This window comes from Prunus dulcis, chromosome 7, assembly GCF_902201215.1.
Source record: "Prunus dulcis chromosome 7, ALMONDv2, whole genome shotgun sequence".
In the NCBI taxonomy this organism is placed as follows: domain Eukaryota; kingdom Viridiplantae; phylum Streptophyta; class Magnoliopsida; order Rosales; family Rosaceae; genus Prunus; species Prunus dulcis.
Genome location: NC_047656.1, coordinates 17,778,381 through 17,805,166, shown reverse-complemented (window position 1 = coordinate 17,805,166; position 26,786 = coordinate 17,778,381). Strand labels below are relative to the sequence as shown.

Here is a 26,786-nt window from a genome sequence, read left to right as displayed (position 1 = left end):
TTCTCTCCTCCAGCTGCTTCTCTGTTGTTCTTTTATTTCAAATCCGACATCTTTTCTTATTCTGAATGAAAAAGCACTGGTTATGCGACAATGCCTAATTCAAACCATTTGCCTCGGCCAACCAACTAGGATTAATAGAATCCTCAACCAAATTGGACTTTCTTTTTCATTTTTTGGTTTGTTTGTTAACCTCAATAATAAAAAAGAATTAAGAGGGAGGGACCAAACATAAAGCCAAGCTGGATTAACAAATGTGTCCAGAGACAGGTAAGTTAAGAATGGATCTTGTATTATGAGAAAATCATCACAATGTCTGTCTGATTCATATAGAATTGAAGAATTAATGACAATGATATTTCTTCTGAAAACTTTTCAAACAGAAGAAAAAATATGATTCCTAGACTTGTAACTCCGAATACAAACCGCATAAAAAAAAAAAAACTTGCATACGAAAAAAGGTTACAGCCAACCATCTGCATTTGATTCTGAATTTGAATGAGGTTCCAGCCAACCAGGGCCGGCAAGGCTGCACAGGAAACACTACACTGATTTCCAGTCACTCCACTTCAAACTGTATTTTAATCCTTGGCAACCAAATGAACATGCTTGTTCTCAACTTTAAATCTGGAGCTTGAATTGATCTGGCACCAAACAAGTAATATGATTAAAAATAATAATGTAAAGGTGGGGCCAATGATTAATAGATACCATTTAATTGAAAGTACTAAATAAACATTGGATAGGCAAACCTTGTGATCAAGCATATCACTCAATTTGGCTTCATCATCTGTTCTGCCCAATTCTTCAATAGCCTTCAGAACAAGTTTTTTCAATTTCCTCATCTTTAGAACTCCGTCATTCTGCACCAATGCATACAAAAAGCAGATTTTAGTATATATAGAAACAAAACTGTTTTCTACTCTAATAATGGTCACCGACTCTCCATCCTAAGGAATGGAAAGTGCGTCTTTTCTCATGCCATCGCACTCATTTCACTAATGCATGCTATAAAGAAAGAGGATGAGTATTACTTTCTTTTTCTTTCTTTTTTCCTTTTCTAAAGTGGCATAATTCATTGCGCAATTTTACTGGAAAGCAAGAAATGATGTTATTCAGAATACATACTGATTTTAAGGTTGATGTGATCAACTTCTTCCAATTTATTTTCATATTGGATTCATTCTTAGCAGAGCTAGATTCCACCAACTTATCTTTCTCCAACTGACTCTCCTTTCCATTTGCTTCTGTCTTCCCACTCTGAATCACTTCATCTGATGTATTATCCCTAGTCTTCTTCCTTGATTCATCATTCTTGGATGCATCAAGTTTTCTCTTTTTCTCTGACAACAAAGTTCCATTTCCTGCTTCAGAACTGTTTTGCTCCGCATTGACTCTAGATGCATCCTGCAATTTAGGTTCCTCAATTTGTTTATTCTCAGGTGTAGGTTTTGTATCCAGGGCAGATTCTTCCGGCTGCTCAGGCTGTTGCTTTGCAGCATGGATTGCTCGGGCTCTTGCCCTGTGCTTCTTTCCTTCGGCATGGAGCAGCAGGGTCTGCTCACTAGTAGCTTTAGTATTGCAAAGACTGCAAAAACACATATCCAGAAAAGTATGATCAGATCCCAATCATGGAAAGAAAACTGAATGCAATCTCTGAATACCACGCTAATAATATATCATGCATATTTTATTGTGAAGATAGTTGGTAATAGTTGGTAGTACCAATATCACTATGTCAAAGTGTATGGTCTCTTCTCCAACTCTTCCATGTTTCATATCTACAACAGATGATGCATTTATTTCAAAACAAACTAATTTAGCAATTTGCACCATTGCTTTCAATGGGCAGCAGCAGCAATATGAATGCACACAAACATTTAATAAAAATATGCATGCATTTCCAAGGAAATTCATTACACTGATTAATTTTAGGTCTGAACAAGCATGTGAATAAAAGATTATCATAAAATCAGAACAAGGAAAACAATACCTACAAAACCACGGAAAGCGTTTAGATAACCCAACAGTAATATCAAAATCAGGTTGCTGCTTTGAATCCTTGTTGGGCTTGGCTCCCCCACCATTCAAAGCTTTCCCTTGTCCCTTTGGACCATATTTTTCCTGAAAGCAAAAAACAAAGAAATACACTGTATACCAAACTGAAGCTTATAACCGAGATATATACTATTTTTTTCCCAACATTAAGTAGTAGATATTGGTCCAATGGACATGGAAAATGAAATGAGATATCCATCATATAAATTGTAGCATTGTATTTAGACTGTTAATGCATAACCCAATTCATAAAAATCTCCTAACGAAGCCAATTCGATCAAATTATTAGATATGAAAACAATAAAGAGACTTACTGCCTCAGTAATGCATTGTGTGTGACTCTGAACGCTTTCTTGCCCAAACATCTCTCCGCAATCAATGCATGATAGCTGAAACATAAAAAAAAAATTTAACAAAGTGAGCAACCCAGAAAATAAGTTAAGGACTAGGACTTTATTAAGGCCTATATTTTCTTGGCAACCAAACAGCGAGTCCCAGGTAATGAGGATCGGGAAAAAGGAGACCTTGCGAGCAGAGCAGGACCTGAAGTGACCCGGCAACTTGGGTTTCTTGAGGTTGTCTCCACAATCCTCACACTGAAACCACACCATCTCTCTGTTTCAAGCAGAAGAAAGGGAAAGCTCTGTGATTAAATGACCGAAGAGGTGAGCTGGGGTTTTAGGCCATTTTTACAGGAATTAGAATTAGGGTTTTATATTTGTTAAGAGTTTCCTACCAAAACGACTGCGACCCATTTCATTTACGTACGCGTTCGATCCAGAAGTGAAGGAGTAAGGGAGGCCCAAAAGTTGGGCTCTCTCTTTCTCACTTTGAGTTCAAGTGAGTTATAGGAGCAACTAAAGCAAGCCCAAATTGTGCTGAAGTAAGACGCATTACTTTCTTTTTCATCACTTAACATGATACTTTGACATGTGTTATCATCAATCGCTTAAATGCTTGCGCATAAATATATAGGCAACTAACCGTAGCATTTTTGTAATATTTTCTTATGTCATACGTAAATTTATAAATTTGAATCCTAAGCGAATTCGTTATTTGTCGTACAATATTCATTGAAGATAGAAAATGTTTCATCAAAGGAATACCAAAAATAGGTAAAAATTTGTTGTTCGATGAAATTCTCTATACCTATAGCGTCAAGTAAGGGTTGGTTTCTACCTAGGCCTTGTTTGAAATTGCAATTTGCTAAGTCAAGCCTCGAGGCTCAAAAGAATGGGGACTCCTCTCAAAGTCTGACTTGTAGGAATGTAAAGATAAAGTTAAAGAAAAGAAAGGGGACTGCTAAACGCTAGCTAGCCTAGCCCTTTGGAGAAACTTGGACGGCACTTGGCCTTGGTGACCAGTGGCTGTCCTTTCTCAATCTGTCTCTTCACTCAGATTAATTTGTCTCCAAGAAACCAGTCCCTTCCTTCCCTACTCCAAAATTTCAATCATACACAAAAGCTTTGTCATCTGTCGACACGCACCACAATCCCAGCTCACAGCCTCAGATCAAAGGGATGAGATGCAAAGTGTTATTTAATCAGTTGGAAAATTAAAAAAACAACATGCACTTGCTTGCAAGCCATGAGATGGGACCTCTCTCTCTCTCTCTCTCTCTCTCTCTCTACCCTTTGAAATGTGCAAAAGGACATGCGTGGGTCAAGGATATAAGCTAAAGCACTAGGATTCAAATTAGAGCTTTTCCCACAATTGCTCAGTGCTCTTCAGCTCCTGCTGTGATTTTTTTAAGTACGTACACTATTAGTTGTCACGCTTGGGAGCTTTTCCAAGTCAATTTTTCCACTAAAAAACTGGCGCTTCATTTACTTACAGTCTGAAACCAACACAGTTTGAGAAAAACAAAATAGAAAAATGCAGAAAATTGGTAGCTCAACGCTCTCACAAAAAGCAGCTTAATACACATTCATGCTTTAACAGAACAGTAGATTGTAAAAAGCATTAGGAAAAGAACAGAGGGGAGGAGGAGGTCGGTCTTTTGACAGAGTGTCTCATAAAAGGATATAATTTTCAATGATTGCAGCCACGCTCCAATCATTCAAACAAAGCGAAGAAGAAGATGCTTGAGTACTACGAGTGTCCTGTGCTTCTGTGTCGTATGGGCTACACGTGCATGGCTCTACCTGCACAACTTGCTTTTGCTTGCCTTAGAAATACTTCAATTTCATCCTCTTCTTCCTAGTTTACTGGATTGGCAGAATTTTTGGATAAAAGATTCATCCTTGAAGGTTTTAAAAGAGTTTATATTTTGTCGGTATATTATTGGTTGCTAGCACCAACTCTTTGTTGAGTGATACACATTACCAAAACAGCTTAACGTATGTGTAATGCATGATTCCTTTTTTTTTAATTTTTTTTATATAAATCATAAGTTATAGCATATCCTCATGATTCACATGTATAATTTTCCTTCCTTCCCCTTGATGTATCTCTTATTATTTACCTACATCAACACGTAATTCATATACAATAAAAAATGAATTCGTAATATGTTATGTCCGTATCTTCAATCTACCTAATTTGTAATAGAAATTGACACGTATTACTCTAATTCGATTGAAAATAACAATTTTCTTCCTAATACATATTTAATTATCAAAAAGACAATCAAAAGGTTTTTGATTAACAATTGTGAAACGTGCATCATTATTTGATTTCAATTTTTCAAGTGTAATAGTATCTCTGTCTGCTAAAGGCTATTTGCTTCCCAAGTGTTTTTGTTTTATTTTTTATACTCTTATCTCCACAACCAAAAGGCTCAAAAAAACCCAACTCATCAAAAGCTATGCAATGCAAGTAAACAAAGCCTAAAAGACCCACCAAAACCACCACCACCCACCTACTTGGTCCCCAACTCACTATCCCCGCCACCGCTGCAACCTCCATGCCTCGCCGCCATCCGTCATCGTCCCCGCTTCTCAGTCCGCCGGTGCTCATCATACTCCTGCCCATCATCACCTTCCTCTTCCTCTTCTGCACCATCCCTCCATTTCTGTCCCTCACCTCTCAAATCCTCCGACCCACAATTTCCGTCAAGAAAAGCTGGGACTCCCTCAACGTTTTCCTTGTCGTCTTTGCGATTCTCTGCGGGATCTTCGCCAAGCGAAACGACGACGGATCACCCGCCGAGGAGGATCCTATCCAAAATGCTTCTGACCCGTTAAATAATAGTATTGCCGCGAACAACACAACAAACACATCAGAAGCCGAAGTCTTGCTTCCACAACAATGGTTTGGATTTTCAGAAAGGCCACCGGAAACCAGCGGTGGCCGGCTGCGGAGGAGCAGCAGCTCCTACCCAGATCTGAGGCAGCTCGGCCAACAGTCCTCATGGGAATCTGGAGATCACAGCAAGTCTCAGTTTCGCTTCTTCGATGACTTCGAAATCAACAACACTACTTATCATCGTACTCCGCAGCCAGTTTCGCGCCAAAGCCGCTCCCGTGAGTACTCGGATGTAATTAAGGAGATTCCGGTGGACACTTTCGTACTTCGCTCTTCTCCTCCTCCCCCGCCCCAATCGCCTGCGCCGCCACCTCCACCGCCTCCTCCGCTGCGTCATCAAAATCCGAGAAGGGCGTATGAGACCGTTAGACGTAGAGATCATAAGGAGAAAGTACCCAACACTAACAGTGTTATTGTTAATGAGGCTCAACAATTCGAGCAGGTTCGATCTCCGCCACCAACGCCGCCGCCTCCTCCTCCGCCACGTCCTTCCGCGTCGCCATCGCCAATGCGGATTCGGCCGGAGCATAAACGTAGAAAGAGTAACGTGAAGAAGGAGATAGCTATGGTTTGGGCTTCGGTTCTGTCCAACCAGAGAAAGAGGAAGAAGAAGCAAAAGCCCCCCAGTACCAGAGACATTTACGATACTGCCACCCACTCTCCCCCAGAACAACAAGTACGAGAAGGAGGAGGAGAAGGAGAGTATTATTACACAAGACCACCGCCGTCGCAGCCTCCTCCGCCGCCACCTCCGCCCCCGCCACATTCTGTATTTCACAATCTGTTCAAAAAGGGAATGAGTAAAGCCAAAAAAGTTCACTCCATCTCGAATCCACCAGCTCCACCCCCACCACCTCCACGATCCACGTTGCGAAAACAAAAGAGTTGGAGTGCTATTTTCCCGGCTGCGCCACCAACTCCGCCGCCACAACCACCGCAAACACCTTCGCCACGGAGTGCTTCTGCCGCCAGTGGCAGGCCGCCATTGCCCACGAAGACGAACAGTTATTTATCCGAGGAGAATGTGAACAGCGGCTGCCAGAGCCCGTTAATTCCTGGGGCGCCGCCTCTACCGCCGTTTAAAATGTCGGAGCTGAGGTTTTGTGTGCGAGGGGACTTTGTTAAGATACAGAGCGCACAGAGCTCCCGTTGTGGATCTCCTGAATTGGAGGACGTTGATGCAACGCCAGGTAAGGAAGAAGAGTCGGAGTCAAAGTCACAGTCAGAGTCACATAGTAGAGTCAACGTAATGGAAGGTAGAGATGGTGGTGGCGGTGGTGGTGGTGGCGGTGGTGGGCCGTCAGTGTTCTGTCCCAGCCCAGATGTTAATACGAAAGCTGATAACTTCATCGCTAAGCTGAGAGATGAGTGGAGGCTTGAGAAGATGAACTCGATGAGGGAGAAAAAGAAGATGGCCTAATAATCTTCTGGTTTTCTTTACCATTTTCTACTGGTTTGATTAATTACTTGATAGTTTTGGGAAGGTAATGCACACACATTTACAGTCAATTTTTTACAGATTGATGATATAGAAGAAGGCAAATGGCTCTGACTGTGTTTTTTTGTTCATCTTTTGGAGCACCATTTGCAGAGAGAGAGAGACGTGAATTTGGATTTCTGGGTTTGAATTGTTTGATGATATCAGTGTGTATTATAGCACAGCAATATAGGTAGTATCTACATATAATAAATTTTTACACAGGCAATGGGTTCCGAGTAGGGGTGGCAATTTCGGACACGACCCGATACACGACTCGAAACCCGCACGAGAAATTAGCGGGTTCAACCCGCACGATAAAAAAACAGGTCAATTTCGGGTCAACCCGTTCTGACCCGTTTAATAAACGGGTGGGTTTTGGGTCAACCCGCTAACCCGCTATAATACCTATCTAACCCGTTTATTAAACGGGTCGTGTCAACCCGTGTACAACCCGCTAACCCACTAAAAAAATAAAGACAAATGGAGATTTCAAAACACACACAAGGGGTTTCGAACTCCTACCATCTTCATTTCTCTCAACCACCTTATCCACCATGCTACAAACAATTTTGTGATTTTATAGTATACCTTTTGATATTTATAATGTTTCTTTTTCTTTTTTGTTTTCCTTTCTTTTCGGTCTCTCTTCTCCTCTTCTTTTTTTTTTTCTTTTTTTTTCGTTCTTTCTTCTTTCTTCTTTCTCCCTTTTTTTCTTCTTCTCTCTTTTCCTTTCCTCTTCTCTCCTTTTTTTTTTTCTTCTTTCTTTTCTTTCTCTTTAGTTTTCTCTCATCTTTCTTTTCTCTTTCTTTCTTTCCTTCAATCTTCTCTCTCTCTCTCTCTCTCTCTCTCTCTCTCTCTCTATTTTTCTTTCTTTCTTTTCCTTCTCTCTTCTCTCATCTCTCTATCTTTTTTTTTTCTTTTTTTTCCTTATATTTTCTCTACTCTCTCTGTTTTTTTTAATTTAAATTTTTTCGGTTGTGGGTTTTGTAATATGCATGTTATTATTTATGAACCCGTTACACGACTCGAAACCCGCACGATAAAAGACGACCCGAACCCGACACGCCACGTTTATTAAATGGGTTGGGTTCGGGTTGAGCATTCTTGACACGTTTATTATTCCGACACGACACGAACCCGACACGACACGACCCATTGCCAGCCCTAGTTCCGAGTGTGGCTTTATTTTTTCCTCACATCTTGGAGCTCCTTGTGGAAGTATGCTGCTGAGTGCTGGATTTCATGTATGGATTGGATTGGGTTGGGTTGGGCTCTAACTGTGTTTTTTGTTCACCACTTAGAGCCCTTGCCCTTGGTTTGTATTGATGTACATACAAATATAGTATGCGTATGAGTTTCCAAGATTTGACCTGATTTTGCTTTTGTATGCAATCTTCTTTAACCCTTCTTATTGCTGCCTATGCTACTACAAGTGGTAAAGATAGGATAATTATTCTCCAAACTATAAAGCTTCAGTTGACATCATTGCTTTATGTGAAATGGAATTTAAGCTTACTAAACCATAAACCCTAAACTCAACCCATGAAACCAAAATTCGAAACCAATTGCGCACTCGAATAATTGTAAAAGATGAACTAGAGTTGGTTTACCTTCCAACCTGCCCAAATTGTATTGCTTGAATTGGGTTCTAGTTTAAGATAAAAGTGAAGTTATTTGAACAAACAGAGTACAAGTAGTATGATTGCAATTTACTAAAAGCTTTGATTCAAGAAATGTATACAAAACAAGGCTTGTTGGGCAAAGTCCGAGGACTTTCCAATACGCATTTGAAGTTACGCTTGCCGATGAAATCATTTGATCAAGAAGCAAAAATTCAAGCAACAAAAACTTTTTCGATATATAATTTTAGCCAAAGTGCATTGGGGACCAAAAAGTAAGACAACATTTTATCCTTTCCTAGCTACCATCATCAGTGAATCCTTTTTGGCAATTTAATTGATCTGGAAGGCCCCAATGTTCACCAATCAAGCAGCCTAAATACATATGAATGGACAAACACAAGTTTTGCTGTAAGGTGGTCCAAAGTAGTTGAGTATGACCCATGACATGAAATGAATACGTAGGTTTAGGGGTACCATTTCGGCCGTGGACACATGAAACCTTAACCTAACGTTGAGAAAGCAGTTTCTCAAATATGATATGCAGTCAAAATTTGATGCATAATAATATAGATTAGTACACATCTATTTGAAAAAATGTTTTCTCTCAAAATTTGACTAAGTAAGAAAAATGGACTTTTGAAATATTAATGTTTTCAAAGATATTTTTGGCGGTTTATATTCCTTACATACTAAATAAGCAAACATAATTTTATGAGATTTTAGTATAAAGTATACATTGACTTATTGAGATATCAATATTGGTATAAATTGTATCTTATACTAAAATTGAATTTTTATATTTTGATTTGTTGGGAATTTGATTTTTTAGTATTTTTAATTGAATCCAAATGGGGGTACTTCTTTATTTACATTGTAAACTTAAGTAAATAGAGTAATATAAAAAATAATTTTTATATTATTCCATTTACTTAAATGTTTGGAATTGAAATAAAATAAGGCAATATTAAGCCTAAAAAAATAAGCGGTCCATAGATGGCCCGGCCCAAAAAGCCCACTTAGACTCGGCCTTATAGGCGAGCTTGAACCAATCCCTATCAAATCTCAATCCAGCCTAGCCCAGCAAGATGACAAACCCTAATTTAAATAATATTGAAGGGTTAATCGTTTTATTAGTCCCTGAACTTAGACCCGATTTGCATTTGAGTACCTCAATTTTCAAAATGGTTATCGTGGTCCTTTAACTTCACTTTCATTAGGACAAATGGTCCGGCCGTCAATTTTGTTAACTTTTCTGTTAAATGCATGGGCAAAATTGTATTTTTGTATCAAAATTGATTAAAATATGAATAAAAAGTTTAAAAAACTAAAAAATTAAAATTAAACTCTCCCTTTTCCCCTCTATCCCGATTTTTACTCTCCCAACAAAATTTTTATTTTTTTATTTTTGGTTTTTTATGGTATTTTATTTTATTGTTATTTTAAAGATATGATTTTTTATTCTTTTTTTTTTGTTTTAATATAAAAATACCATTTTGCCTGCATTTAACAGAAAAAATTGACAGAAGTAACGGTGGGACTAGTTGTGCAAACGAAACTAAAGTTAAAGGACCACGGTAACCATTTTGAAAATTGAGGTACTCAAATACAAATCGGATCTAAGTTCAGGGACTAACGAAACGACTAACCCTAATATTGAATATATGGAGTTGAAAGAGCCATGAGTCAGTTGGCCAAACTCCTGACATTCAAGTTCAGATTAGTCTTCCAACTCACCCAACTTAGTGTGATGGGTGGGTGATCAACCCACCCAAAGAAACAAAATACGTATATAAACCCAATTCAATAATGGGGCATGCAAGAACAAGGCCCAAGATTATCAACAATTGAAATCACAAACGACCTTCATACCCAAAAAATAATGAACAGGGCCCAAGTCCTTCATGGAGAATAAGCGACCCAAGTTCGTAATGAGGCGAGTAATACGACCAGAGTCATTGCCTGTAATAAGAATATCGTCAACATAGATTAATAAATAAAGACAAACTGGGCCATCAAGACAAATAAATAAAGAGGAGTCCGCAATAAAAGTAGTAAAGCCCAAATGCTCCAAGTGGATAGAAAAACAGTGAAACCAGGTGAGGGAAGCCTGCTTGCTTAGGCCCATAAAGAGAACGTTTTAACTGGCAGACATGATGAGGAGATTGGGGGTCCACAAAACCAGTGGGCTACTTCATAAACACATCTTCGGAGAGATACCCATGAAGAAATGCATTCTGAACATCTAGCTTACACACATCCCAATTAAACTGGACAAATAAGGCCAAGATAAGGCAAATAGTAGAGTGATTGACTACAGGGCTAAAAGTTTCATCATAGTACAAGCCCTCTTGCTAATGAAACCCATTAACCACCAAATGGGCTTTGTAACGTTGAATCGACCCATCAGAATTGCGTTTAATACAAAAAATCTATTTATTTGGCAAAATGTTCATGTGAGAAGTGAGTGGCACCAACACCCATGAAGGTCGCGTTTATGAATTTAAGCAAACAGTAACAACACTAGAGAAAGAAGGAAGGGGAAGATCATCATGAGAGGAAGACCCCGAGTAAGCTACATGGATCTTGTGCTCTGATTAAAAAGCTCAAGCAAGCAGCAAGCTATGTCATGTGTTGATGATCAAACAATTTAGAGAGGCCCAAGCCAAGTGCTTCTATTTCATCATCTTTCATTTGACGATTAGAAAAAGAAAAAAAAAGAAAAAAATACCATAGATTTGGACCCACCCACATGAAATATGATCCAGATTTATAAGCTACATGGATCGTGTAGTTATCATTGCTCCTAATTTATAATTTGGTTTTGATCAATAATAACATACAGGCTCGGTGTGAGTGTTTATACGGGAAATTTTCTCGATCCCAAATATATAGCTATACAAAATTCAGGCGCCAGCGAATGGTACGTGGATATCAGATTGTCATGTCGTAAAACGTAAAAAATCTATTTCTGATAATATTTTGGTCGGAAATTACTTGAAACTGCTAGTTCAAAATTACCCTTTAGCTTGAACAGAATTACCAGCTTAACCCTGATAGAATTGATGATTCAGCCCATTATTTTTTTTATGAAAAACTTGGGTTTCCATCCAAAGAATAAAGATTAACAAGTCCCTTACGTTATATGCTAATAGTTGAATATAGTGGCTCAAATTGGCTTCTCCAAATTAGTTAAGCCATTGACATTGACAAAATAGTGATTATGATTTCCAACAACACAAAATGAATTGGAACTCTTTCAGATTATCTAATTAATTTTTAATAAGAATATACAAATATTATAAAATACCATGTCATTCATACAGTAACTTAGCAATCTCAAAAAAGTTCACCTTGGACTTTCGCCTTTATCAAGGAGCAAACTAGGGTCTAACTATAAGTATGTTGTCAATGGATTAGCTATATTTTCTTACACCATATTGCATTTGCGCTACATATCTCAGTCATAAGTATATTGTTAATGTGTTAATAAACTATTTTCCATAGGAAAAAATACTATTTTTTACAGTAATTTCAATGCAGATGACTAAAAGTGCATATATGAGATTTATTATTTTTGAATATATTATGAAGACAACAAATAACACTTTCTTTATTGTATATTTCTCGTTAGTAGACGACATGAGGTGCACATTAGAATCTCCGAAATGCATATATAAGTTACAACAGATGTCATAGCGTACATGGGTGTTCAGTGGTAGCCAAAAGAAATTGCCTCCTAAAGGAGGAAGGGTGATTCCGTAATTAAAAACAAGTATCTGCCCAACCACATCGGTTTTCATTTGTTTTGTGCTTAAATAGCTCTTATGCTGTGCTGTCGGTTTTTTGAGCCGAAAGCCAATGTTTGTGGAGCTCGCGAAGACATTTCACTCTCTCTCTCCCAATCCAAGGACCCCATTTGACCAGACCAGTAAAATAAAAGCAGAAAAAATTAATTTCTACTGTCCGAAACGCACAGCAGCAAGCAACAAGCTAACTCAAAAACTCAAGAGAGAGAAAGACAGAGACAGAGAAGCTTTCAAAGCTGTTTGCTTTTTCGTATATAAGCTTCCATACCTCCAATTTCGTAGAGAGAGAAAAAAAATTCGAAAAAGCTTCGGAAAAGGGCCAAAAAATTTCATCATCTGCTTTGTTCTCTTCCTATTATCGTCTTCTCCAGCTCGAAATTCAAATTCGTTTCTCAAAATTGCCGTTGAAACTCCAAAGCTACCAGTCTGTTTCGCTCCGATCTGACTCGCCGAGTCCGTTGCTCTTTGACTCGGTCCTGTATCGGATGACATAGCGGAGGAGATCGCTCAGTACAATCTATATGGTAACTTGAAGAAATATATGGAAATGATTGTTTTCTTTGTTTGGTTTGTTTAGTTGATTTGTTTGACTCATTGGTTTAGCTGAGCTAAGTCCGATTATGCTAAGTTTTATTTGGATTTAGTCTTGGATTATAAAACTGTGAAGGTACTTATTAAAAGCTTGGGATTTGATTTTCTGGTTTGAAGTTTGTAGCTCAAAGTATGTTGCAATTGCGAAGGCTAAGAATGTTTAATTTGTGAGTTGCCAAATATTATAGCTTCCGATGAAAAATCAATTTGAAAATGTCGAATTGGATCAATATGAATAGGTAGTTATTACGGCCAAAAGAAAAACTTCTTATTGGATTCAGATGTTAGCCATGCAATGCGGTGTAAACAATAAACTTTTACTGGATAGTTTGACTGTGTTCAGTGCGTATTCAGGTTATATGTGAAGTAGATATCGGATAGGGAATAATTTTCTTACCGAAAATAAAAGGTTCCATATAATTGATGTGGCATCGAAATTTTTGAAAGTAATGAGGCAATGTTGGTCATTTTAGTCAATTAATAAGGACTTGGTAGGCTTTGCTTTGCTAGAAGTAATTTTAATTCTGAATGTTAATTGGCATGGAAACTTTCATGCATAATAGTTGTTCACGGCCTCTCAATATGTATTAGAAATCGAGCTATAGGAAGCAGGTGTGGTTTCCGTGGGCGTGGCTTCGTAGTCAACACTAAGTCAAATATTGAAATGGAGGTGGAAGATGTTAGAGTGGTATTGGGGGCAATGTTGCTGTAAACTTATTGTTGGCTGTTTCTAGTTGTAGTCTTATTTCTTGTTTTAGTTTCTTTTTGGTCAGTCTTTTGTGGGTTTGAAATCCGTCAACATTTTGTTGATTTGATTTTTTTATAAAATGCTTCACAATCATGGTATGCCTGAAGCACAACCATGCTGTGTAGTTAGATTTATGTTCAGGCCCTATTACATCTCTTCATGTTTTTTCAGGCCACCAGTATAAACTTTTGCTGACATTGTCTTCTAAAGAATTGTATAGCCATTGAGTACATTGTTAGATTCAGATTTAGACCTACTCGTTTCAAGATACTTTCGAGCAATTTTCAATGAAATAATTTTGACAGCTGTGCTGTTTATAGTATAATGTATTATGTACTCACTCGTAATTCAATTCCTATCGTTCCTCATTTTATGATGATAAAGATTAGTTGTTGTTACTTAAACACTTCATTTCATTTCATAACATCCAAAATTTGAGAGATATAATTTTGTGTGATCCCGATGACTAATGTTTTCGTTTACATTTGTATGCTCATTGTGGATGATAGTTTCTTGAGCTACAGTAACCTGTATGTTGCGTGACAGTGATAGTTTCTTGTATTCATTTTATCTATGTTTGCAGGCTCCACCAGTTAACATTATAGTAGGTTCTCATGTCTGGGTTGAAGATCCAGCGGAAGCATGGATTGGTGGAGAAGTTCTCCGAATTAGTGGTGAAGAAGTTCATGTGCATACCGAAAATGGGAAAACGGTGAGCCATACTTAATGTATTTACTGTGTATGTCTCTGATTTTTCTGATGGGAAAAAGCTTTTGTTAATAGAAGCTTTTCAATGCAAATGAAATTGGTTATCTTGGTGATCAATTTTCATGTGATTAAGATGTTATCTGATTGCTTTGCATTAATGTTCATTTTAAAATTGAAGTTTGATGTTTAACTAATTCTGAAATTCTTTATGCTAGTTATTATAATTTTCACTAACTGAAAATCTGGTTGCAGGTGGTTACAAATATCTCAAAAGTTTTCCCCGAGGATACTGAAGCTCCTCCTGGAGGTGTAGATGACATGACAAAGCTGTCATATTTGCATGAACCAGGAGTTCTGCATAATTTGGCAACCAGATATGAACTCAATGAAATCTATGTAAGATACAATGTTCTCTCTGTTTGTATGTGCTGAAGAAATTTTTGAGTCGAAAAAGAAATTTTTTGACAGTCTTATGTAATATCTTTCCAGACGTACACTGGAAATATTTTGATTGCAGTAAACCCATTTCAAAGGTTACCACATTTGTATGATGTACATATGATGGAACAATATAAAGGAGCTGCATTCGGGGAGTTAAGCCCTCATGTTTTTGCAATTGCGGATGTTGCATACAGGTAACTTAAATCTATGGTGTCAGATGTGTGTGTGTATATATAATTGGCAATTCGCCCACCACCCCCTCCTTCCTGTCATGTTGTTAATAATTCAATGTTTTATATAACAGAGCTATGATCAACGAAGGAAAGAGCAATTCAATTCTTGTAAGTGGAGAGAGTGGTGCTGGTAAAACAGAGACGACAAAGATGCTTATGCGATATCTTGCATACCTTGGAGGTCGATCTGGTGTAGAAGGGCGGACCGTTGAACAGCAAGTTCTAGAAGTATGATAAAACTACACACTGTCTTAAGATTGCAGTTCCTTAATAATATCTTGAAACTTTAATATAGTTTATATGTTTAAATGGGATAGAAATTGTTATCTGAATGGTTTTTCTGGTTGATTATTCACAGTCCAATCCAGTTCTTGAAGCATTTGGAAATGCCAAAACTGTCAGGAACAACAACTCTAGGTGAGTATTTGGTCATTCCAGGGCTTGAGAAGTTAGAATCATGGTTTCATTGAAGGCAAAGAGATTGTAGTGTAAAAATGTCTGGTTCCCGTATCATCCACTTAACTGTCAAATGAATGATGCAAAACGTTCAATAAGAAATGAAAAATGATAACATAATATATATCCAATCCAGTAGTATGGATGTGTATTCTATTGTTGATAAAGGAAACAGATTGTCTCAAGATTGGAAGAAAATTCTGACTGGATGCTTTGTTCTGGTTTGGGAAAATCTGCTTTGGTCAGCCTACACCATATTGATATATCATTATCCATAAATTATACAAAATTTAATGTCAAGGAAGTTCGGTGTACATTTGTAACTTTTCAGAGAGTTTATTATACTTTCTCAATGTCTATTCTGTTTACACATTGCAGTCGTTTTGGTAAATTTGTTGAAATCCAATTCGACAAGAATGGGAGGATCTCTGGGGCAGCTATAAGAACATATTTGCTTGAAAGGTCTCGTGTTTGCCAAATCTCAGATCCTGAAAGAAACTATCATTGCTTTTACCTTCTTTGTGCCTCACCACCCGAGGTATTTATATTGTACTTTTGACATTGAATGTCTGCACACACCCAACCTCCATCATATGTTATTCTGCTCTATACCTGTGATGGTAAGTTAACAGTTATTGGCACTTCTTAAAACATTTTCAGGAGAGAGAGAAGTTTAAGTTGGGAAACCCTAAACAATTCCATTACTTGAATCAATCCAGTTGCTATGAGCTGGATGGAATAGATGATGGCCAGGAATATCTTGCAACCCGAAGGGCTATGGATGTAGTTGGAATCAGTGAGGAAGAGCAGGTCGGTGTTCCTAGAAGTGCATGTTAAGATATAGCGTGTGATGTTACGTTCAGTTTGATAATAAATTTTTTTCCAGGATGCAATTTTTATGGTGGTAGCTGCAATTCTGCATCTTGGGAATGTTGAATTTGCGAAAGGAGAGGATGTTGACTCTTCTGTCATAAAGGATGAGAAGTCTAGATTCCATCTTAGTACGACTGCTGAGTTGCTTAAGTATGCTTCTTTTAACGTTTCCAGAATCAGATACATTTCCAATCTTATATTAATGCTTGTTTGTTAATGCCACATTCTTCAATTATTCTTTATTGTAGGTGTGATCCTAAGAGCTTGGAAGAAGCTCTCATTAAGCGTGTAATGGTAACACCAGAAGAGATCATCACAAGGACTCTTGATCCTGTTTCTGCATTGGCTAGCAGAGATGCCCTAGCGAAAACTATTTATTCCCGTTTGTTTGACTGGTAATGTGACTTCCTAACAATGCTTCTGTTTCTACATGTTTGTTGTGTCCATGTGTTTTCAGCCATGCTGTTGTGATATCTAGTATCAAGAACATATGTGTCTAACCACTGTTTTTTATTCTTACATTAATTTTCTTTAATGCATACAGGCTTGTGGAGAAAATTAACATCTCAATTGGTCAAGATCCAAACTCAAAGTCATTGATCGGAGTTCTTGACATTTATGGGTTTGAAAGCTTTAAGTTCAACAGGTAAACTATTTGCTTTAGATATTTTTTATGATGTACGTTCTGGTCTTGCAGCTGACAAATTTCCTTTTGAATAGTTTTGAGCAGTTCTGTATCAATTTTACTAATGAGAAGTTGCAACAACATTTCAATCAGGTTGGAGAATTTTGGCATAGTTCTCACTTCCAATTTTCATAATAATTAGGTTCAGTCTTAATCAAAATCTGTTGGTAATTGCATGTTGCAGCATGTCTTCAAGATGGAGCAAGAAGAGTATACAAAAGAAGAAATCAATTGGAGCTACATTGAGTTTGTTGATAACCAAGATGTGTTGGATCTGATTGAAAGGGTAACAGATTGTGCTTGATGCATTCTTGTTTATCATCCAGAATGGCTAATATAGTTTACATGAGTACAAACTCATTATGTTGATTTTCCTTCAACTAACAGAAGAACAAATTGTAGGTTTTTCTGATTCTATTTGACTTGAGTTGTTTAAAACTTTTTTTTTTTTTTCCAGAAACCTGGAGGAATAATTGCACTTTTAGATGAAGCCTGGTATGTAGATAATATTTAATCCTGCAATTTTTTTTATAAGGTTGATGGGATCTGAATTCTTATCTTCACAAGAAAACTTACTCTAGCTTTTTTGTATATGTGTTTTTTCTATCCCAAGTTACCATCTGTTGGTTTTCATGAATAATTGTAATTGTTTAAATTCGTCCTTTTGGTTGGACTCATGTTTGTTTGATTGCTTCGCAGTATGTTTCCTAAATCCACACATGAAACATTCGCGCAGAAGTTATACCAGACATTCACAAAAAACAAGCGCTTTATCAAACCTAAGCTTTCTCGTACTAGTTTTACCATATCTCACTATGCCGGCGAGGTATATTTGTTTGGGCTATTATGCATGTTCAGTTACTCTATAACATTATTGTAATTTGTGGTAAAATTTTAGCATCAATTTTATTTCAGGTAACTTATTTGGCTGATCAGTTCCTTGATAAAAACAAAGATTATGTGGTCGCAGAACACCAGGATCTGTTGACAGCCTCCAAATGCCCTTTTGTGGCAGGGCTATTTCCTCCACTTCCAGAGGAATCATCCAAGTCATCTAAATTTTCATCCATTGGATCACGCTTCAAGGTATTATTATGAGAACTTTTTCACAACCTGTTTAAATTGGATCAAATATACTTTTTTTAAAAACTGGCTTTAGCTAACTTATTTTGCCTAATGTTTAATGCTTTCTGGTTGATCCCGTTGTTAGATTTACAGAAAAATAAAGTTATGGTCCATGTGAAATTGAAGGGGATAGATATTACTGCAACCCCAAGATAAAGTATGCTATTTGGCACATAATGACCTAGTTGAGGTGAAGATATTCTCAGTGCATTATTTGCAAGTCAGGTTCTGTATAGAAATTAAAATAACATCGTATCAACCAGAAATAACATATTTGAACTCTTGTGCACAGTAATAGATTCATTGAACAAGTATTTCAATTGGTGACTATGCAGTACTTGAGTAAAGGTTGACAACTTCTGGAAGTGTCATAAAGGACAAGGGATATTTGTGATGATGTCATTGGTCTCAATTATGTGTTTTAATTTCCAATAATAATCAATAAATCAGGGAAACTTTTTTAACCCTTGTGTAAGGCCTGGACAGCACAAATGAATTCATTGTCTCGTTTCTCTTATTGCTTCATTTATGATGGTAATGTCAAAGTTAAGTCCCTTTATAGATTAGATTATTGAAAACTTTTGTTTTTGAGCAACAACTGAGATTATCTTCTTGAAAATGCAGTTACAACTTCAATCTTTGATGGAGACCTTGAATTCAACAGAACCTCACTATATCAGATGTGTGAAGCCCAACAGTGTCCTCAAGCCTGCTATTTTTGAGAACTTTAACATAATACAACAATTACGCTGTGGTGTGAGTATGAGCTGCCTATATTTTCTTCTTGTGCTTCATTTCTGCTGCATAACCTCCGACAATTATCATTTGAAATCATGTGTTTCGGGGTAGTTTATACAGGTCATTATTATTTGTTTCAGGGTGTTCTTGAGGCGATTAGGATCAGCTGTGCTGGATATCCTACCCGACGTACATTTTATGAGTTTCTTCACCGCTTTGGGGTTCTTGCTCCTGAAGCTTTGGAAGGAAAGTAAGTACACGTTGTTCACTTTGCTAGTTCTTATGCCAGGTGAAAGATGGATAGATGTTTTAATTTTACTTTTAATAACGGCTACTGTAGATTTCATATTCATCAGAAGTGTTACTGAACTGTTTTTACTTTTACCTGAACAGCTGTGAGGATAAGGTTGCATGCCAAATGATCCTGGATAAAATGGGATTGACTGGTTATCAGGTGATTCAAATTGTTATGCTCATAGCATGTTGATGATGTTACCTAGCTATAGCAGTTAGGCAGGCTTGGGTTACACACCCTATCTTTTATGCTCGAGCTTATCTGCAAAAGATGCTGGCTTGAGTTGTGGCCATTACTGCACCAACCCAGGTTGTGGGCCTGACATCCCTGTCCTAATAAGAGTTGACAGGGAAACCTGACTATCCATGCCCATCAGCTGTCCCTAGTAGGCTAATAGATTTCTGAAATTCATTTAGGTTTTCTTATTACTGCTATCATCTAGATGATGCTTGTGTAACCTGTTGTTTGAACTTTCTACAAGCATGCTGTTTATGCCTGCATAATTAGCTTGGTTGTTCATATTTTGCCACGCATTTTATCAATATAGCTGTTGTATTCCGATAATCATTTTTCTCAACATGCCTTGGCAGATAGGCAAGACAAAGGTCTTTCTAAGAGCTGGTCAGATGGCCGAGTTGGATGCAAGAAGAGCAGAGGTACTTGGACATGCAGCCAGAACTATACAAAGGCAAATTCGTACACATATGGCACGCAAAGAGTTCATTGCATTACGCAAAGCTGCTATTCAATTGCAATCTTATTTGAGAGGTATCATCTTGTATTGCCATTTAAACAATTTTTCTTAATACATTCTGCTTCTTGATTTGATTGACTTTTATCTTTGGTGTGAAATTTAGCCATTTAACAATTAATCCATTCACTATCAAGATGCTGGACTTTTTGCATCGCAAAATTCTAAAATAAACAAACTTTGGCTCTGCGCTCTTGCATAATAATTCTCCATGATGGAGATTTCAAAGACCAATGAAATGATTGTTTTGTACTTGAACGGATCTGTGTTTGTGTGACTCTCAATATGTGTACACATAGGGGTGGTAGTTTTTCCTTTTTTTCCTTTTAAGGGGTAAGGGGTAAGGGCTGGTGTTGACGAGTAAACTGGGATATAATAATTGTAAAATACCATAAGCTAATTTATTTAAAACGCAATTTAGCTTTCTCAAGCTTACCAAATTCATGGAAGTAGGAATGCAATATCCCTTGCCACAGAACATATTTTATTGATTGGTTGTTTTAACATGAGGTACTCCATATTTAACTATATTTTTGGTTTTATATATGTAAATTAGGTATATCTGCTCGTGAAGTTTTTGAGCAGCTGCGACAAGAAGCAGCAGCTGTCAAGATACAGAAATATTTCCGGCGGTACATTGCCAGGAAATCCTACTTGACGGAACGGTTGTCTGCAATCAAAATACAGACAGGGTTGAGGGCAATGACTGCTCGAAATGAATTCAGATTCAGAAAGCAAACTAAGGCTGCAGTTATTGTCCAGGTCCTATTGCCATTCATCTCCTGATTTGATTGTGTTAAAATTTATGAAGAAGAAATCAAGAAACTTCTAGATGCATGTTACTAATTTACTTTCCAGGATGAACTGCAAGAAAAATACTGCTCCTTTTCATGTAACTTGTTTCAGAGAAATGAATATTAATGAGTGGATCTTGTTGGCTGCTTGCAGGCTCATTTGCGTTGCCACATAGCATATTCTTATTATAGGAGTCTCCAGAAAGCTGCAATAGTTACTCAGTGTGGGTGGAGGAGCAGGGTTGCCCGAAGAGAGCTCAGAAATCTCAAAATGGTTTGAATCACACTCCTTAATGTGATTTTGTTACTGTAGGAAGTTGTAATGCATCATGGATTGTAATGACACTGGTTTAAATCCATTCAGGCTGCAAGAGAAACGGGGGCCCTAAAAGAAGCCAAAGATAAACTGGAAAAACGTGTGGAAGAACTTACATGGCGCTTACAACTTGAGAAGCGATTAAGGGTAATTTTATATTTTTATATTTAATATATAGTATGCTTGCTCTTTTTGGTTGGTGAGGGGAAGTAAATCATTTAATAGCACTATAAATTAATTTATGCTGAGTCAAATTGCAGACTGATTTGGAAGAGGAAAAAGCCCAAGAAACTGCTAAGTTGCAAGAAGCTTTGCATGCAATGCAAATACAAGTAGAAGAAGCAAATTCCAGAGCAAATAGAGAACGAGAAGCAGCTCAGAAAGCTATTCAAGAAGCACCTCCTGTCATCAAGGAGACTCCTGTTATAATCCAAGACACTGAAAAAATTGATTCATTATCAGCTGAGGTGGAGAGTTTGAAGGTAGGCACTGAAACTTTGGATGATAATTGCTATTTAAGTATCTTCTCCTTTGAGTTTACCAGTTCGTAACAGAAAAACCCTAACAATGATAATAAAATATATTACAACTCAAACAGACAAATAATAACATATCTTATGCTGTTTTCTGTGGAGGTCATGTCTCCCTAGTGCAGAGAGTTCGTTAAAACAACTGGTTGTACAGGTTTGGCTTTGGGACTCCCAATTGGCTGGGTTAGCTTGAAGGCTGTTTGGCCCGAACTGTTTTACCTGGTTTTGTTTGACTTCAGTTTGGGCTGATTTCAGATAGAGTTTTTAAGCCCAAATTGAAGTTCAGGCTGATCTAGGCTAGGCTTAAATAAGTCCAAGTATAGGCCCAGCCTGATCCGTAGTAGATATTTCATTTTCCTTTGTATACATGTATATTTTTGGTTTCGATGAAGGGAATCAAAGCCTTGGCCTAGCCTAGTCCAAACCTAACCCATTTTTCCACCCACCCTCACCATTGGGCTAACCCCAAGGGCGATGCATATTAATTTTTATATAAAGATGTGTATTTTGATGGTTGATAAGCTTATCTACTCTTGCTTAAAAGCTGTTCAAGTTATATCATGTGAAATATTTTGTTAAAAAGGTCAAACCTGGGAATTTACCTAGGCGGGCCGCTCTTGATCTAAAACTTCTGCCCTAAATAGTGGGTTGGATTGAGCTTAGGCTCAACTATTTACACTTCAAACTGAACTTGGTCAAGACCTGTGCGGACTCAATTGACACTCCTTGTTGGGGTTGTCTGGTTCATATTTTACCTTGGAATCGTAGTTTTTATCGTTCCATGAGCACATAATGTTGATGATTGACCTCAAAATTGAACTCATGCAATGTGCTGACTTCATGAGGCATTACAACTGTACAGACCTTGCTGCTGTCAGAAAGGCAGGCGGCGGAAGAGGCCAAGAAAGCTTCTATTGATGCCGAGGCTAGAAATGCAGAGTTGGTCAAACAATTTGAAGATGCAAGCAGAAAAGTGGATCAGCTCCAGGAATCTGTACAGAGGTTTGTAAACATTTGTGATAATTAGGTATCTAGTATTGCAAACACTTGTGATAATGGAATCATTAGGTATCTGGTATTACAATAAAAATGATTCTACTTTATACCCCTGACTGACTCGCGATTTTCCTTTCATATCTTGTAGGTTCAGCTTCAAGTTCACATTTTGTTGCTCATTAACTGCGTTCTGTCAATTTTACGTTTATCTTTCCTTTTTGTCACTTTATAATTACTGAATCAGACTCGTATAACCTGCTATCAATTTTCACATTGACACGCACTATTCCCTCTCTTGTCTTGATGTGCACTCCTTTATATTTGTTTGCTTATGTACAAAGCATCTCTCTCTCTCTCTCTCTCTCTCTCTCTCTCTCTCTCTCTCTCTCTCTTCCATGATACCACTTTGCTGTGAAGTCATGTTTATTGGAGTTGATACATTTTCCATATCAGGCTTGAGGAGAAACTTTCTAACACAGAGTCCGAGAATCAAGTACTTCGTCAACAAGCACTGACTATGTCACCGACTGGGAAATCTCTATCTTCAAGACCAAAGACAATGATTATTCAGGTATTCTTTGGTTTAAAAGACAATGATTATTCAGGTATTCTTTGGTTTAGGGCATTACTCATTCTGCATTTACTTGCATTGCCCTTCTCCTTTAAGCTCACTGGCTGAGTGTTTCTTGAAATTTGCAGAGGACACCAGAAAATGGGAATGTTCTAAATGGAGAATCCAAGGTCACATCAGTAAGTGGACATCATTGCTTCTATCCTTGAAGATATTGCAAATTTTTAGGGGGTAATGATTAATTTATTCTATTTGTATTGCTTACTGTTTGCTATATGCTTCAGGATATGACTCTTGCCGTATCAAATGCACGTGAACCTGAGTCGGAAGAAAAACCACAGAAATCTCTCAATGAAAAGCAGCTGGTAAGTGGCTATCGGCATGTCCTAATGCCCATGATGTTTCTATTTCTCTTTCTAATTCTTCTATTGCAATCTACTGTTTTTCAGGAGAACCAGGACTTGCTGGTCAAATGTATATCACAGGATTTGGGTTTTTTTGGGGGAAGGCCAATTGCTGCTTGTGTCATATACAAATGTCTTCTTCATTGGAGGTCATTTGAAGTGGAAAGGACTGGAATTTTTGACCGTGTAATTCAAACAATAGCTTCAGCCATAGAGGTAAGTCACTCTGTGGTTTTAAGACATCCCAGTTCTTTTGTCTAAACTTAGCCATACCTTCTTAGTACATATCATTTAGAATGAGTTTTGAATACTGTTGAGCATGTTACTAGTGCTGGTTTTACCTCACTGCAGGTCCCGGATAATAACGACGTTTTAGCCTATTGGTTATCTAATACCTCAACTTTATTGTTGCTGCTCCAACACACACTTAAAGCAAGTGGAGCAGCTAGCTTGACACCACAACGGCGGAGAACAAGCTCAGCATCTCTTTTTGGAAGGATGTCTCAGGTACAAAGCATTTATATTTGTTTGTCTTCTAATTTAAGTACCTTTGTTCTGAAGTCTCTTGTATCATATTGGACTTGTGCTTATTATGCAAATTACCGTTGTCAATTATAGGGGTTACGGGCTTCTCCTCAAAGTGCAGGACTCTCATTTCTTAATGGTCGAGGACTTGGTAGGTTGGATGACCTACGGCAAGTTGAGGCCAAGTATCCTGCGTTATTGTTTAAGCAGCAGCTTACTGCCTTCCTTGAGAAAATATATGGAATGATGAGAGACAATTTAAAGAAGGAAATCTCACCGTTACTCGGGTTATGTATCCAGGTGACTGTTAACGTAATTTTTATTGTGTATGCTATAGTTGGTTTTATTGTAGCCAGAAAAAGAATGCATAATAGCATATAACTTGTTTCCAACAAGGAATTTTAGGAATCTGTTTGGAGTAATCCAGGAACATTTTATATAAGTACAGTCTGTCCTCTGAAATGATGCAACTTCAACTTTGGTTTTTGTCCTTCTTCTTAATAGCTTTTTTTAAAAATAAAAAAAAATGTTTATGAGAAAATTATATTCTTCAATTGTCTTTGTTGAATCCTGTCATAAGTTAAATAAGAAAAAAGAAAAAAAAAAAAAAAAGGGATTGTGTATGCTACACGACCCTGAAAGTGCCAAAAAGAAATATAGGACCTTGTTGCCCTGAAATGACTTGTAACTCTTACATGCATATGGTCTGTGTGGTAGACACAGAAAAAAGGGTGGATACTCTGTGTGTCACACTTACCAATGTTCGCCTCCTTAAATGACTGAAAAATTTGATTGCTTTCTGTTTTACGTACTATGCAGGCACCTAGGACATCACGGGCAAGTTTAGTAAAAGGACGTGCCCAAGCTAATGCTGTCGCTCAGCAAGCTTTAATTGCTCATTGGCAAAGCATTGTGAAAAGCTTGGACAGTTACTTGAAGACAATGAAAGCAAATTATGTGAGTTATATTGTTTTCCTCATTGAGTGTTAAAAATTGAAATACTTGTAGTGAACAGTCCTTTTAATATTGTTTGGCTTACCACAGGTGCCTCCCTTCTTGGTCCGCAAGGTGTTCACTCAGATATTCTCATTCATCAATGTTCAGCTATTCAATAGGTATATTAGTCAGTCCTCTCCCTCTCTATGTTGCCAAAAGAAATTTCCCCCCTTCCTTTTTGTCCTTTGGTTATTTAGTCATGTCTTTCAGTAAAGAAAGTCACTTTGTCTAAAGGTTTTGTGGCATTTATTTCCATCATTTTCTGCAGTCTTCTTTTGCGGCGGGAGTGTTGTTCGTTCAGTAATGGGGAATATGTAAAAGCAGGTTTGGCTGAATTAGAACAGTGGTGCTATGGGGCAAGTGAGGAAGTAAGAACTGTGCCACACTGAACTTATTTTCTGTATTTTTTTCATGTATTTACCTGAAATATTTTTTGCCTACAGTACGCAGGCTCAGCTTGGGATGAATTGAAGCATATTAGGCAGGCTGTTGGATTCCTAGTAAAATTCGTGTCTATGATCTTTTAATTGCAACAAATAAATGGTGATTATCAGTATTGCAGAATTAGCTGACTGAATTTTTTTTTTTCCTTCTTTTCTTTTTAAAAATTTATGAACATATCAGGTTATACATCAGAAACCGAAGAAGACCTTGAATGAAATAACAAAAGAACTCTGCCCTGTTCGTGCCTCTTCCTTTGAATCGCTCATTTTGTACTGGACCTATTTCTTTTCCTTGCATGCTTCCTTCTGATGTTATTGCTTGTGGCTTCATCAGGTTCTTAGCATACAGCAGTTGTACAGGATCAGTACAATGTACTGGGATGACAAATATGGTACACACAGTGTGTCTTCAGATGTAAGTTGACTTCGAATGACAATGAAAAATATTAATCTCTCTGGTCCATTATACAATATTGAACGTTTGACCTCCGTCCTTGCTTTTGGTATTCTGAAAATAAGTTTGGTTTGAACTTACACAGGTTATTTCAAGCATGAGAGTTTTGATGACTGAGGACTCAAACAATGCTGTAAGCAGCTCTTTCCTATTAGACGATGACTCAAGGTACTGATTTGTGATCCCCAAACTGAAGTCGGAATTTTATATTTGATTATCCATATGGAAAGGTTATCTTTTCTTGTTATGTTCTATGAATGTTCACGCAGCATACCATTCTCGGTGGACGACATCTCCAAGTCAATGCAACAAGTAGATATAACCGACATTGAACCTCCACCATTGATTCGCGAACACTCTGGGTTTGGCTTCTTACTCCCCCGCTCCGAATGATGTTAGTGAGAGCATAGTCTCCGATCGTCAAATCGCATCTTTTATGGTTATGTCTCGGACACATAGCACATCAATTGATGCGCTGAAACCTGTGCATACAGTTTCTTTGTTAGTAATCATCCATGTGTATAGTGCTTGTTTTATCTGCTCATGCCATCAATCTTGGTTTGATGGCTTGGGTCAGTTCATTCTTTGCCCTCAAGTTTTGTCAACACGAGGGTATTTGTTAGGAAGCCGCATGCGAATCACAATTTATGTGATGACTTGTGGCATTGGCGCCTGGTAGTTTCTTGTTTGTTGGGTTTAAGGTCGTCTGCTGGTTTTTGAGTGAAAATGCATTTTGTAGGCCATTTGTTGTATGTGGAAGCAATTTGTAATTAAGTGGTGTTATATTCTTTTCTTTTTTTCTTTTTTTGAAAAATACTAGACGGAAAGCCCGTGTATTAACAACATTATAGAATATACAGTTATTTGACTTTTATTTGTTTTTTACTTTTTTCCCCCTCAAATA

General features: G+C 37.5%; 3 protein-coding genes across 3 annotated transcripts; 2 read left to right on the top strand and 1 right to left on the bottom strand.

Moving 5' to 3' along the window:
* Nucleotides 1-244: 244 nt before the first annotated feature.
* LOC117633996 (UBP1-associated proteins 1C) lies at nt 245-2,786 on the bottom strand. The gene is made up of 6 exons (XM_034367888.1): nt 2,580-2,786; nt 2,370-2,444; nt 1,991-2,121; nt 1,126-1,585; nt 750-860; nt 245-641 (listed from the first exon to the last, which is right to left on the bottom strand). Exons 1-6 carry the CDS (start codon nt 2,664-2,666, stop codon nt 579-581), a joined length of 927 nt encoding a protein of 308 aa, XP_034223779.1. The 5' UTR covers nt 2,667-2,786; the 3' UTR covers nt 245-578.
* A 1,935-nt stretch (nt 2,787-4,721) lies between these two features.
* On the top strand, nt 4,722-7,005 carry LOC117634872 (ras-associated and pleckstrin homology domains-containing protein 1). Its single transcript, XM_034369143.1, has 2 exons — nt 4,722-6,785; nt 6,893-7,005. The coding sequence occupies exon 1, from the start codon at nt 4,961-4,963 to the stop codon at nt 6,719-6,721; it is 1,761 nt and encodes a 586-aa protein (XP_034225034.1). The 5' UTR covers nt 4,722-4,960; the 3' UTR covers nt 6,722-6,785; nt 6,893-7,005.
* A 5,338-nt stretch (nt 7,006-12,343) lies between these two features.
* On the top strand, nt 12,344-26,767 carry LOC117635969 (myosin-17-like). The gene is made up of 39 exons (XM_034370374.1): nt 12,344-12,733; nt 14,132-14,260; nt 14,509-14,652; nt 14,746-14,891; nt 15,002-15,158; nt 15,289-15,347; nt 15,765-15,924; nt 16,047-16,196; nt 16,273-16,409; nt 16,508-16,654; nt 16,804-16,905; nt 16,980-17,037; nt 17,129-17,230; nt 17,402-17,439; nt 17,644-17,770; nt 17,860-18,030; nt 18,694-18,825; nt 18,948-19,057; nt 19,201-19,261; nt 19,693-19,870; nt 20,410-20,615; nt 20,802-20,921; nt 21,012-21,110; nt 21,224-21,445; nt 22,356-22,495; nt 22,943-23,060; nt 23,189-23,239; nt 23,345-23,425; nt 23,510-23,680; nt 23,816-23,971; nt 24,083-24,289; nt 24,809-24,946; nt 25,034-25,104; nt 25,254-25,353; nt 25,429-25,485; nt 25,610-25,666; nt 25,763-25,843; nt 25,968-26,050; nt 26,152-26,767. Exons 1-39 carry the CDS (start codon nt 12,731-12,733, stop codon nt 26,273-26,275), a joined length of 4,593 nt encoding a protein of 1,530 aa, XP_034226265.1. The 5' UTR covers nt 12,344-12,730; the 3' UTR covers nt 26,276-26,767.
* Nucleotides 26,768-26,786: the final 19 nt, after the last annotated feature.